This window comes from Oikopleura dioica, chromosome 1 (assembly GCF_907165135.1).
Source record: "Oikopleura dioica chromosome 1, OKI2018_I68_1.0, whole genome shotgun sequence".
Lineage (NCBI taxonomy): Eukaryota > Metazoa > Chordata > Appendicularia > Copelata > Oikopleuridae > Oikopleura > Oikopleura dioica.
The window spans coordinates 2,448,964-2,463,406 of record NC_137291.1 but is presented as its reverse complement, the minus strand read 5'-3'; the positions used below and the strand labels follow the sequence as shown (position 1 = coordinate 2,463,406).

Here is a 14,443-nt window from a genome sequence, read left to right as displayed (position 1 = left end):
GAATTACAATCGGTCGCCATGTGATCACTATTCAGCTTGCTTTGTGTAAAACGGTTAATTTGTTAGTTTTGCACTTGAATGAAGTCGAACTTTTGAACGCTTCATGATCGATTAGTCGCTTGTTTAAAAATATTTTCAAGAAGAGAAATTTTGAGGTATTTTGAAACTCGCCAAAAAAGAAAAATTTTATGCTCAAAAATTTTTAAAAATTCTCAAATTTTTTTTATAAAAAATTTTTATTTTTTGTATTAAAAATTTTATTTTGTTATTAAATTTCGAATTTTGTTTTTACGAAAAATAAAAATTTATGATTTTTTCGAGTAAATAATCATACTCTCTTGAGAAAAGATAAGCGCGAATTAAGGATGTCAAATTCGCCACTCAAGTACATGAAAAAATAAACTCTAGTTCAGAAACAGTATAAAAACTGGGAGGCAAGAAAAAATAATCTTCTGACAGCGAAGAAGTCGAGATTTTGTTTTTTTATTTACAGAAAACTTAAGAAGATGAAACGAAGCGGGAGTTTCTGGCAACTTGAAACGCAGCTGAAGCAAACTCAGAAACACCTCTCTAGAGCTAAGGCACTTGGTTTTTCTTTCTCAGATCTTTTTTCTTTCTTCAGAGAATACCGGTATCCGGGAGATTGGAAGAGAAAAATGGTCGTTTTGAGCTTTTTAGGAAGGAATTCAAAAAAAATTTTTTTTTGATTTTCAGGATTTTGAGAATTCGAAATAAGAAATCATGGACTTTTATATCGAACAGGGGTCTGGATTCGCTTTGCGAATTCGCTCATGAGCGAAGCGAAGCGAAGCGAAGCGAATTCACTTCGCTTCGCTTTCGCTTTTGTAATTTCAATTCGCTTCGCTTCGCTTTCGCTTTTTACTAAAAATTTTCGCGAAAATTTCGCTCAAAAGAATTCTTTCCAGGAGTTGAAAATTTCGCCTTTTTTGCTTAGCTTTAGCTTAAACTCAAGTGGAAATTTTGCTGAATGAGCTCAGCTGGCACTTGCAAAAGCTGTGCTGAGAGAAATTTTACTGTTTTCAAAGTAGCCAATATTGTGAGATGCGCTGAGCTCAGCTGGGCTCGGCAATCTGACCTGAGTAAAACCCTGAGTCAGGTCCCTGAGTACTGAGTACACAGGCCCTGACCTGTGTGCCTGAGTAAAATCGAGGCCCGAGAAAAAAAGCCCTGAGCCTGACCCTGACCTGAGTTAAAAGACAGGCCTGAGTTGCTCACACAGGGCCTGAGTAAGCGAAAAAAACACAAAAAAGAGTCAATTTGCAACGTCAAGGGGGTCAAAATACAGTGATTTTCCATCTTATTGGCGATTTTGTGATTAAAGGTTATATGTTATCTGCGAAGAATGAAATTGATGTGTGGAAAAACCCTGAGTTTTGGCCTGAGTCAGGCACCTGACCCTGACCTGAGTTCCTGAGTCTGAGCAGGCCTGACTGAGTACCCTGAGTACCTGACTGAGTGAGAAACCCTGACCTGAGTACCTGAGTAAATATCAAGAAAATTTTTTCTAACCCTGACCCTGACCCTGACCCTGTACTCAGGTTGCCGAGCCCAGGAGCTCAGCTGTCCTTCCCAAAAAAATCATTGAGCTGAGCTGACTCTTCAAATTCATTCAATTAATCTGAGCAAGGCAGTCAATATTTAGAAATGATTGACCTGAGCTGAGCCACACAGCCTCTTCAGCTCACTAACCTTAGAAAATTTGCAATTTGAAAAATCGGAGCGGAAGTCCGAATGGAGTGGTCTCCGCTTGCCCAAGATCTCTGTTTGCCCAACTTGAGGAATCGGCGAATGGGACAAACGGCGATGTATTATAATTTAAATTGATTGATCTTATAATTTCATATATTGGCCTCTCCACAATCAATCCTGACATCACCATCTTCAATCCCGGCTTCAAAACTTCGATCCTTGCTTTTCAGACGTCGATCCTGGTTGGTTAAATATCAATCTTGGCATCTCCAGCATCGATCCCGGCTTCACATCAATCCCGGCAACACCGATCCGGGCGTCACTTATTTCAATCCTAGCCTCTCAGACGTAAGTTCCGGCTTCTCAGTTGTCGATCATGGCTTATTCAAGATTAGATTAATTGGAGAAGCCACGATTGACGTTGGAGAAGTCGTAATTGACGTCGATAAACCCGGGATTGAGATTGGAAAAGCCATGATTGAAGTCGGTAAAGCCAGAATTGAAAATGTTGAAAGCAGACTTGACGATGGATAAGACATCATTGATAAAATTTTAATGAAATTGAAGAAGACATGATTGAAATATGTGAAGCCAGGATTGGCATTGATGAGGCCAAGATTGACGCTTGAGAAGCCAAACAATGTTTAATTATCAATCTATATAAATATATTCTCATCGCCGTTTGCCCAAGATCTCCGTTCCCCAAAGTAAGGTAAACGACGATTTTGGGAGACGGCGACTTGGGTAAACGGCGACGCGGGCAAACTGAGACCACCGTCCAAAAAGTAATAAAAATGAAACCATACTTGAAATGGACACTTTCTCAAAGGTTAAATATTTCCGGAAAATTTTCGCTTTTTTTCGCTTTTTAGAAAAATTTTTCGCTTCGCTTCGCTTTCGCTCACGAAATTTTGATTCGCTTCGCTTCGCTTTCGCTTAAAATTTTTGAAAAATTTTCGCTTTCGCTTCGCTTTCGCTTTTCATTTTTGGCCAAAATCCAGACCCCTGTATCGAAGATAACCAAGAAAAGGAAATTACTGGAAATGCGTTCGAGCGAGATTCAACCAGGCGAAAATCCGCTCTTAGAGACATTTACTCAACCCAAATGGCGATTCACGACGTCCAAAACAGCCGATACCAGGCCAGGCTTGGGCTTCAAAATCCCTATTTCCTTTTTAGCCTGCTTCGTTTGACAGCCAATGAAAAGACAGAGAAGAGATGCAGGGCGCCACCAGGCGGAAATTAACAAGCTCGGTAAGCAATGACTCATTTCGACATTTTGAGTAGAAAAATCGCAAATTGCGAGATAGCGATTTGATTAGGCTCAAAATGGACTCGCGTTCAAGCAGTAAAACATGCCGTCACTTTATCTCGACCGAGCTCGGGCCGGAAGAAAGAACCTGTTATCGATTCGACATTTGCCGAAACTTATCGCCGCGATGTTAGGTAAGATGGCTTCTAAAAATGGGAAATAATTTTCGTCATAAATTGTTAAATAACCCAATCTATGTGTCACATAGACTACGTCCCCCCAGAACGCCAAAATAGTAGAAGTCTTGCTAGATTTACTCTTTATGAAGTGTTGTTTTCACTCGATTAGTTGGTGAACATGCCGATTTCATAAAAAAGTACGTGGATGGCCATCCAACGCGTATTGAAAATAAACCCAATTTTGTAGAATCCGTTTGGCAAATAGTTTGCATCTGTTTAGCCCAAAAACGACACTCGCCACCGCCACACTTGCCGAACCCGAAAATAACATAACCAGCGCCACGAAATTTACGCGTGTATTTATCGTGTTAAAATATCGTGCTCGTGTAGTAAAGTTGAACATCAATAGGGTTTCTCGTTATTTAAATGATAACTTTTTTTTTCAGAAATTTCATGCAGAAATTTCACGGAAGAAAAAACACACAGTAAGTTCAAAAATTCTTTCTTTTTCTTAAAACACTCTTTTTTCAGCGAAGCAAGGACTTCAATAGAGCTGACAAAAGTGCTTCTCCAGCAAGATGCAAAGAACGAAAAAATGGGCCAGCTACTGAATGGGCTTTACGATTTGGAAAGCGATGATGATTTGGAAGAAGAAAACTATTCTCCAGTGACGTCGAAGAGCTCCATGGATTCGGATGAATACAATATGAGGCGGCAATTTACTCAGAGGTTTGAATTGGCCAATCAAAATCGAGTTTTTGTACTTTCGGCCAATCCATTCTCTGAATTTGTCCGATCGGCCAATCAGAAACTTGTTTTTAGCCCAGGCTCGAATTTGAGCAACAAGCCAATCAGATGTTAGTTTCAAGCTTTCGGCCAATGAGAACACTGTATTCGACCAGTTACCAAATCACATCTTGTCCATTATTTACTCTTAATTCTAGTGCATACACACGAAAATCCTCCGCAACAAAATCATCAATCAAACGCTCAAAGAGTTTCATCGGAAGCCAGCTCAGCGAGAATCAATCCGACTATTTTCAGAAAATAAAAGGTTAAATCCAAAAGTGTTTCAATACCAAACAGCAATTTTTAAGCCGTCGAGAAGGATTTCTACTTCGAGGAGCCGAAGCAACCGCCAATCTTGTTTTTCACCGATGGAAGGGGCAATTTTATCACTGGAAAAGAGCAGCAATTTATTCGTGCTAGGAACGGGCTTTAAAAGTAAGACGAGCAACAAACACAGTTCCTCAGTTTATAAAATTTCGGTTAAATTTATTATAATTTAAGTTTTTGAGTGAAACCAAAATATGGAAATAATAGCAAAGAATGAATTTATTTTTGATCTGGTTTTTACGGAAAGCATTTTGATTTGCTGGTAGTAATACAGCAATCTTATTGGCGACTCAAAAATTGTACTTGAAATTTGGTATTCTCCATATAATGGTTAAAAACAAATTATTTAATCGATACAAGATAATAATCGTTCATCAATGTAATTTTTTTCTAAAAAATATTTAATGTATGGGCCATACAGTACTGTATGGCGCCTTTTTCAAATTTTCAATCATTCATTTCTCGAGCCACAGGTAGACAATAATTAATGAGTACCCCTTCTTTGAGAGACCTCTTTACCGCCTTCAAGATATTACACATGTGGTGGCTATATAATGATAACTGAGAGAGCTCGAATAATGCGTTTGAAATTTTGCTCTAGCCGGCTAGGGTCGAGAAAGAAAAAAGGTCAAGTTTCGAGATTTTTTTAGCTGACTCTAAATATATATGATTGTCCAGGTAATGAAAAAGTGGGAGAAATAACTTGGCCCACCTTAAAAAAAGTGCGCCATTGAACATACATATGTATCATATATGATATGTCGAATGGAAGCACTAAAAGAGAACCCTAACCAAACGCGGCCTTGAACTTTATCCAATAGATAAATTGTTAGATAAATTAATTTCGCATTCATTAGGAAGAAAAAAGTAAATATAGAAAAAACTTAAATCTTACTTATGGTTTCTTTTTATTTCAATTTTTTCGTCAAAGAAGCTCGGAAAAAGAACGATAGAAAAAGACCGCCGACTCAAAAACTACAAGAACCACACTGCCGAGAGAGAAGAATTTCTAGAGCGCGCGAAAAAGCGAAAAGGCAATATTTTCTCAAACACTTGGCTCACAGCAGGAGATCGAATAAAACGCTCAAAATGAAAACCGGTCGATTTTCAACAAATAAATTATCGTAATTACCAATTTCTGCAAACTTATTCCACGTTTTCGAACGTGTCTCTCGTGCGAATTAGGCTATCAACAAACTTTTTTTAAAAAGTCGTCTTCCTGGAACTCAATTTTGGTCAAATTCGATTTCGACTAAAGATTATCTAAAGCCATGAGGTTGCAATGTTGAATCCAAAACCTCGCCGCGATCAGGTTATTTTTTTGCGAGAATCGACCCCCGCCCTGTAGAGAGCATCAACAAATTCGAAATCGAATTAAAAATTAAATGACGGAAATTGGATCTGCTTTTTGGAAACGTCAGCTGGACAAACAGTTCACTTTTTCTGAAGAATGAAAGAAAAAAAAAATAAATAATTTCTTAAAAATATGATTTTTTTGAAATAATTTTTTAAAAATAATTTTTTTTTAATTTTAAAAAAATAATTTTTCTTAAAACAATTGAAAACCGCGGCATAGACGAACCAAATCAACGAAAAATCATGTCGGGCTAAAATCAGAAATGTCGACTTACAGCGGTTTATCCCCTATCAAATGTAGCTCAAAATGTAGCAAGATCGCATTCCCCACTTTGATTCCTGTCGACTGAGCATTTTTCTAAAATTGAATCAAATCAGTGTCGTGTAGTACGTTTACGAGAATGCTCTTTGATTTATTTTGTTTCATAAACGTTGTCCGTGGACTACGATTACGTTTTGTTCAAGAAATAAAACGCTATTTCCCGAATATGCTACTAAAATAAGCTATCATCGAGAACAAGCTTCTGCGTATTTCTGGACTCAACCAATTCATGGAAGTGCATTTTTTTGGTCAAGATCTTTTTTCGCAGAGAAAGTGCTCGTCTTTCTCCAAATCAGGCGACGCCCAAAAAGAGGTTGATTTCTTCAGAGCTCGCTCAGAAAAGCAGGTCATCATCTGCTCAAGAGTAGTAACGGATGAAATCTGGTCGTCGAACTGAACACAGCAACCGCAGAAGAGCGTCCAAATGACGCCAGGAACAGACATTCAAAGGTTGAATTCTACTAATGAGCATAAAAAAAGATCAAAAATCTTAAGGGAGGGTGCGGAAAAAGTGAATGAAAATATGCCCAAAATCGTTGATGACACCCTTAAGCCTGAAGAATTTGAAAAAAGATCGACAAAAATCAAGAATCTCGGGCCGAGATAATCAAAACTTGACTCATTGAGCAATGCCTCTAAAACTCACTATCTTATCACCTCTTACGAATTTCCGTGAACGTTGTCATCGCGCGATATGATGATGATAATGATGTCAAATCATTCATGAAATCTTTATTTAACACAACACAGCTCGTGCTCATCGTGTTCAATTTTTTCTTCATCGGAGCTTGCTGGCGCCGCATACGAATTCACGATTGGACTCAAAACATACGCGAGTGATATAAAATCTCCCAGGCGCCGGTTTTCTGGCCATAAGTCTTTGATACAAAAGACAAGAAATAAGTTACGATCATTTTCTAGAGATCGCCGACGAACGAAAAAGGGTTTCGATTGAAAAAAAAACCGATAAAAATGAAAGTTTCGACAGTTTTTCTCGCCGCAGCTGCCCATGCTCAGATTCTAGATGATGAGGAATGCTACTCCGGAAGAGTTAGAGTTGACTGCGAAACTTTTGAACCCTTTCCCGAGCTTCCAGAAGATTCTCCTTTAGGTAAGAGCCTATCTACTTTTTTATTAACTATTTTTGAAAATTAATGAAGTGACACCCTTATTTTTTCTTCTCATTTTGATCTAAGGACAATAAAAAAAGAATATGAATCAAATTCCTAGGATTTTATATATATATATTGATTGGAAATAAGGGTATCACTCCGTTAAATCAAAAAATAGCAATTCTAAAAAATGAATTTAACAGACCATTTCGGTTCATTCTTCATTTATCTAATTTTCTTCAGCTCGCCGCCGAAAGAAGGGCAAGGGAAAAGACAAAAAGCCCCGTGAGGACAAAGTCGACATCCCTTCCACTTATGGCGATCTCGCCACCATCGCCGGCAAGGTCTGGAACATCAACGGTCTCAAGAAAAAGGAGAGCTTCAACGCCGCAGATTTTTGGGCTTACGGCTGCTTCTGCCACCAGTTGACTGGGAAGGACATGAGCGAAATCGGAAAAGGTAAGATTTTTTTATTATCATTTTTTGATAATAAAATTTTAAGGAAAACCCATCGATTCCTTGGATACTGCCTGTCATCAATACAAGGTCTGCCTCAGCTGCGCAACTGCAGCTTACGGAGAAGACTGTAACAACGAAGATGAAAGCTACAGATGGGTCTACAAGCGACGAAATAAGGTACTGACTCAACTCTTCTCGACTTCATTTTTAACATCTCCTCAAGTCGATCTACACGAAAGAACCAGAAAACAGCTGCAAAGCCTCGCTATTCAACTGCGACTTGGCTTTTGCCAATCAAATGTTTGCCGCTCGAGAATTTGCCCAGACCGGTTCCGGACAATGGTTCAACGGATTTGACGAGAACGAATCTTGTGTCAGCGGGGGCGGCGCTGGTGCCGGCGGTGCTGGAGGATTCAGCTCTGATGATAGCAGCGCCTCAAGTGTCCGAGGCGTCGGAGTTGAGCATCAATGCTGCGGAGGAAATGGCAATCCGTTGTAAGTTGATGAAAATCGCAAATAAGATCAATAAGTCGGTTCTCGTTTGAAATTTTACATTTTTTACAGAAATATCGTTATGATACCCTTATTTTCCCCATCGCCCTTTTTCCGATTAACAATGAATAAATCCTTATTCTAGCGTCAAAATCAATCCCGCCACTCAACAATGCTGCTCCGGAAAAGCCGCCAGCGCGGACAGCTCCTGCTAGAAAATTCTCCAAACAACTGTATTTACCGAAAAAAAGTTTCCTCTCCGACAAGAAGAAGTAACGATTGTACGAAAAACTCATCTCACTACTCATACCAATTTTACCTACTGCTTTTCTCTCTGAAAATGAGTGAAAAAAAACGAAAGGCGGCAAATATTGCTGCGATCAACTTTCGAAAAAATCGAAATAACTGCTGTTTCAAAAATTTGAAAAAATAAAATTTCCTCGGGGGAGATTTTCATTTTGTCAAATTTCTTGAAAAATAAAATAACAGCTTGTACAAAAAACAATACTTATTGGAACCTAAAAAATATGATCGAGTATTGGCCTGCTTGACACAAAATGAATGAAATAAAAATTTCAAAATATCAAAAATTTGTTTGTTTCTTTAAAAAAACTCAGAAATTATAATTCCCTTTCTTGAAAATATTTTTTCTATAGAAGTTTTTCCCAGGACATCAATATTTTTTGCGGAACACGCATATTGCTATCGTTATCTTTGTCGAATCTCGATGTCTCGTTCTCACGATAAACCGGCTATCCTAAAGAATAAGCAATCAAAATATCATGGTAAAAATATTTTATATATCATTGATATAAATTAACCCTAAAAGCATTATGAAGAGAAATTAAAAAAAAGAGAAATTGGGGCTGAAAAATGGAGGCTTTATTGACAAAGAGATTGAATTACTGTCTGTATTTGCTGCTACTACTGTATGTCACATCCCCGGACGAACAAGACGGGAGCAACGAATTACAGTTTTGGGTTTTTCACGAAGGAGTGACGATATCAGTAAGTTCTTTTGAGAAAAAGCTTTTTTCTAACAGTATCTAGAACTGCATCAAAGATCCGGTAACGATCGAATGTTTCCGTTTTTCGTCTCTTGAATCAGCAAAACTCGCTTGCGCTGAAAAAGACGAGTGCAACGGAGTCTCGGAAGTCATCGAAAATGAGCTGGGATTTTTCGAGCTCCGGAAGGGCCCAGATGTTGTTTCGGCGGAGTTTAATTCTTGGGTGATGTACAGGAGAAATTGCGATGGTTGGGACAAAGAGAATACGCTGAATGTCTCGGAAGTTGAAAGTCTTTATCCGGATTTGAGGGGACAGAGGAGATTGAATAATGAACGAAATTGCGTTTATACAGGGATGTTCTCTCATTTGAACAAACTGTTCAAATTCGACCCCGATCGACAACCAGAAGCTCTCATCTCTCCACTCCCTTGCGAAGACGAAACGATAATTTTCGGAATAAAATCGCTGCCAAGATCCTCTCAAATGCGTCAAGCTCTTCGCGATACCTGGCTCCAACCAGAAATATGGAACTGGCTGCATTACAGAATCAAGGTGGTTTTCCTCATCGCCCAAGCAGAAGAAGAGGTTGATTTGTCGGATGAAATTCTAGAGAAGGGAGATATTTTGCTGTTGGATTTTCAAGAGTCGCTTTATAATTTGCCATTCAAGGACATTGCGTTCTTGAGGTTTATTGAGAAGTCGTGTAAGAATGTGGATTATGTGTTCAAAGGCGATGATGATATTCTTTTAAAAAGGGTTGAAAATGAGAAAGAATTTAGAGAGCGAAGCCGTCGCGTAACCATGTCCGCTTCATATTCTTCAATTTCTCAATCCAAAAAAGTCCCCCAAAATTTCGCTCGCGAAATCGCTGCGATCAGAAGCTCTCAACGCTCCGTTGAAGGAATAGGTTGTCTAAAAAAAGGCGCCCTTCCGATTCGCGATACTTCTTCAAAATATTTCATGCCGGAGCAAATGTACGATGCTGACGAGTTCAGTTCTTATTTCTCTGGCGCTGCTTACGTAACAACGCGAAATCTCGCTTTAGCGATGGAAAATGCGATTGAAAGGACTCAAGTGCTTCCGATGGATGATGTTTACGTCGGAGATTTGATTCAAAATGCGGGAAAACAGTGAGTTACAGTATTTGTTCTTTCTTTCGATGTTTTCAGGGAAAAGTTGAAGAGGTCGGCTGGCATCTGCTCTGGGCTGAATCCGCAAGGAATTGTGGTTGACAATCCTTGTCTGTTGCGAGGACTCTCTGTTGCTCACAAGTATACAGACCCAGAATTGATGAGGGAGATGTTCAGACTGGCAGTGAGTGATGCTGAATGCTCAGAAAAAGAGTAAGTCTCATTTCGTTATTTGAGTTAAATATTTTTTTAAGGATCGCTCACCTCGAAAATAATCTAAGTTTCTTCCTCGCTAAAGAATCTGGCGATGCTGTTCAATCTTGGACAATGTTAGCCAGGGGGTTCAGACCGTATGCGCCATAAATGAATTTTTAAAGAGAAGTGTCTGTCTGTATATAATGAATAAAAAATCTTTAAATTGTGTTCCCTTCAGTAACGGAAAATTGAGCTTCCCTTCTGACTAATAAAAGCATCAAAAAGCTCTTTGGAAAATAATCACCGCTATCGATTCGTGGCTGATGAGTTTCAACCATCTCCTCTCCTCATTTAGTTACTCTTCCATTTCCAAAAATAGATCCAAAAATAGAACGAAAATTGATGTGTTGGCAATTTTTAAATTATCTTCTTTCGAGAAGCGACGCGGGCAAGAGAAAATCAAGGAAGAAAAGTGAAGTCAAGGAGATTGAGTTGAAACAGATGTCAACTGAGGAGGAAGAGATAAAGGCCCTATTCGAGCTCTTTGATAATGATGGAGACAGGTTGGATTTTTTATAAAAAAATTCAATTGAAATACTGAAAAAATTGCTAAATAAACAATTTTCAGGACGATAAATCTCTCCGAACTGGAGACAGTAATGAAGACAATCGGATGCCACCCGCCCTCGAAGGAAGAAATTAAGAAGCTGATGCTCGACTTTGATGAGGATGGAAACGAAGTAATCGATTTTGAAGAGTTTCAAAAAATGATGCTTGTTCACAAAGAAAACCATCCAGAAAATCCTGCATCGCAGCTCAATCGTAATTTTTCCGAAAATTTGATTTATTATCGTTTTCAGAGGCAGTGCAGTACTTTGACAAAAACAATCTCGGCGCTCTTCCAATGTCAAAGCTCAAGAACATCATGACAGAACTTGGCGAAGAGCCGCTTTTTGATGATGAATTCAAATGTTTTGCCGAATTTCTTCAGGCTGCAAATTCCAAAACAGCGGAGGAAGAAGTCGATTTGAAGCATTTTAAGGAGTTTCTGCTGCTAAGTGGTCAATAAATTGAACAAAAAGGCCTCTTTTGGCCGCAAAATTATTCAAAAAATCTGACTGTTAGTGACCTTGGTCGTTGGTTTTCCAGGAAAATGCTGGTATTTGAATAATTAACTTGAAAAAGACAAGTTTAAGAGCGTCTCGAAGGGTAAGTTATGTACGGGATCGCGCTTTATGGGTTTAATACCCTTCAATCACAGTAATCTGGCATTCAGAATACTCTCGTCTCAGTGATTCATAAGTTGTCGCAAGCGTGTTCTCGTTAAACCCGGCCTTGTTGGTCGATATTAACTAGATCACGATAGTGGGGCTCATTCTTTCATGGCCAAAATCTGACTCTAATATCGCGTAATCCTGCATTCGGTAGAAAACAAAAAGAATAGATAAATAGTCGGAGAGAAAGTTCAGTGAGAAAGACAATGAAACCGCACTGCAGAAGTCTTGGAAAGACTTCGGCAAGTAAAGACTGTCTGACAGACATGGAACTTTTTAATTTGGAAAGAGGTGAATTGACAATTATCAAAAAGGGGTAATGGCTTGATTTTTTTAGCTCAACAGACTGCAGAAATGTGGGAGTGGATCATGATTATCGGCGTTTTTATCGGCTTTTTGATTGTCGGTATTTTCTGCGGCCACTGTATGAGAGGTTCTCAAAGTCCAGAAACAACTGATCAGCCGACAGATTCTAGTCAAATCAACAGGGGTAATTTTACGACGAAAAACTTATTCTAAAATTAATTTTAGGATCGAATCTTGCAAGAAATCAAGTCAGATAGTTCTGTTTTGAATGACAATTGAACTCTTTCTGTTTGAAACTCGCTGTATAAATACAATTTCATTTTTTTTCTGAGTTGTCAAAATATTCTGATTGCCTAATTGACGCATTCTACAAGTTTCGAGAGCTCTCAAGAATCTGACCAGTCCAAAATCCGGCTCAGAATATCAAAAAAATGGCCGAGATAAGCGAGAAAAGAAGGAGAATAGAAGCAGAAAATGCACTGACAGAATTGCAAATTGAATATACAAATTTGGTCATTCAGCACGAGTTGGTCAAAAAAGCACTCAATAATGCGGAAAAACTTTTGGCTGAAGACAACGAGGAATATTTTTCAGATTTGAGCTACTCTGGTAAGGTCAAAAAATCAAGTCGAAACTAGGATTTTTAAGACTCCGAGGGCGCAACGACTCAATATGAGCGGCTGAGAGCTGAATTTCACGAGTAATTTTGATTAAAATTTGCCTTTTTTATCAATAATCAAAAGGCTAAAGACGGAATTTGAAGACCAACAAGAAGCGTTTCAAAAATACCGAGAAGATACCGAGCAAGATTTCGCCATCGAGCAAGATCAAAAAGAGCGAATGGAAAAACTTGAAGAAGATCTTTTATGCTCTCAAAATCAAAACAGAGAATTGAGATCAAGATTGCATAATCTTCAGGATCGTTCAGAAAATGAAAAATTTTACAAAGAAAGATTCAAAGAAGTGACTGAAGACCTCATCAGGAATGGTCAAATTTAGTCAGTTAAATTGACTTGATCCTCGATTTGACCCGTTGAAAGATCAAAGAGCATCATCGAAGTAGAAAAGCGAAACAACACGATTCTCAGCTCTAAGATTGAAATTCTCAAAAATGTCAAACATGAGTGTCTCTGCGACTGCTGCGAATATGACGAGGATCATCAAAGAGACAAAAAAGAACTGTCTGAAAATACGCTGCAAAATTCGCTTTTGAAAATCGAGGATCTTTCGCTGCAACTGAAAATGGCGAATGTAGAATCAGAAGCTCTTCGTGAAGAGGTCTTTCGGCTGAGAATTGACAATGAAATCAAATCTACAGAGCTTGAGGTTTTCAAAACGAAAGACTTCAGTCGCAGAGAAACTTGCGATAATGCTGTTATTTTTGATGCCGAATAAAAAATGACTGCTTGAAGAAAACGTTATTTATTAAAAAAAATGAAAGCGAAAACATCAGCCAAAGGATGGTTTTGAAATAAAAATTGGGCAACAGTGAGGAAGATTTAAAATTCTAGCACAAAGATGAACTTCTTTTCTTCTCGATCCCATATTGATCAATTTATTGCACTTCTTACAAGTACTTATTTTACAAAAACTTGGTATTTCTCTCAGCCCCGCTTCGACCGAGATCAGAAAAGACAGAAATAGAATTGTCAAGAATTTCATTTGAGCCTCCACCGCCTTGGCGCGAGGTTTTTATAGATCAACGGCGAAATAATTAGACTGAGAATTTCAGAAGCGATTCCATACGTAATGTTGTTCTAATGAGATGATGATGGTGCGCGAATCATTCTCGATGAAATCGGCAAAATATTTAATAAATTTTCTTCCTTGATTTCAAGTCAAGAATTTTTGAAAGAAATAACCGATTTTTTCGAATAAATTTGTATTCGAAGCATTTTTCAAAGTAACTTTTGAAAGTGTCGCTAAGAGAAAATATACGCAAATCTGTTGTTGTGGCATTGGTTCTATCCTCGTCGGTGCCAAAAACGCCGAAGCGCGATAAGTTTTCAGCGCCGCCGCCCTCGATCCTGTTTTGGCGCGCAACGGGCCGCACTGGCGCGTGCGACACTTCCGCTTACACGTGAGGTAAGAACCTGTTGGTAAACATGGCGAAAATACGATAAGGGATCGAGAGATGATATCAGCCTCTGGAAGCGAGAGGCTTTGGTGCTTCCTTCCATTTGGAAATTGAATGAGTGGGGTGGCGAATTTATGCTAATTTTAGAAATTTCACAAAAACAAGCAATAATTTTATTTTGAAATGAATCACTGGCGGTTGGTTCTTACATGCCTGAGAAACTCTTCCTGTTCACTCTGCGGCTTGTTGCTCCAGCTGTCGGCCGAGGGTTAATTTTGTTTTTCCGATTTGTACTCGCGAGAGTTAATTTGCAATTGCGCCCCTCGTCGCGGATAACATCACAATTTGCGAAAGCAATTCTGAGAATGAAAATTGAGAAACCAGAAAAAAGAGGGTTTCAACGATCACGTGCGAGTCGGATTCAGAACGAAGAAAAATATTTCGTGAACGAGATC

The 14,443-nt window shown here is 38.7% G+C and overlaps 3 protein-coding genes across 3 annotated transcripts; all 3 read left to right on the top strand.

The window, feature by feature from the left end:
• The first annotated feature begins 2,724 nt into the window (after window positions 1-2,724).
• Window positions 2,725-4,429, top strand: LOC145710320 (uncharacterized). The gene is made up of 6 exons (XM_081788063.1): window positions 2,725-2,964; window positions 3,033-3,156; window positions 3,588-3,626; window positions 3,673-3,870; window positions 4,086-4,195; window positions 4,239-4,429. The coding sequence occupies exons 1-6, from the start codon at window positions 2,910-2,912 to the stop codon at window positions 4,361-4,363; spliced, it is 651 nt and encodes a 216-aa protein (XP_081644189.1). The 5' UTR covers window positions 2,725-2,909; the 3' UTR covers window positions 4,364-4,429.
• A 2,367-nt stretch (window positions 4,430-6,796) lies between these two features.
• LOC145698460 (uncharacterized) lies at window positions 6,797-8,570 on the top strand. Its single transcript, XM_081775666.1, has 5 exons — window positions 6,797-7,046; window positions 7,291-7,506; window positions 7,550-7,683; window positions 7,730-8,001; window positions 8,144-8,570. The coding sequence occupies exons 1-5, from the start codon at window positions 6,908-6,910 to the stop codon at window positions 8,211-8,213; spliced, it is 831 nt and encodes a 276-aa protein (XP_081631792.1). The 5' UTR covers window positions 6,797-6,907; the 3' UTR covers window positions 8,214-8,570.
• A 280-nt stretch (window positions 8,571-8,850) lies between these two features.
• Window positions 8,851-10,140, top strand: LOC145711491 (N-acetyllactosaminide beta-1,3-N-acetylglucosaminyltransferase 4-like). Its single transcript, XM_081789183.1, has 2 exons — window positions 8,851-9,006; window positions 9,049-10,140. The coding sequence occupies exons 1-2, from the start codon at window positions 8,872-8,874 to the stop codon at window positions 10,138-10,140; spliced, it is 1,227 nt and encodes a 408-aa protein (XP_081645309.1). The 5' UTR covers window positions 8,851-8,871.
• The last annotated feature ends 4,303 nt before the right edge of the window (window positions 10,141-14,443 follow it).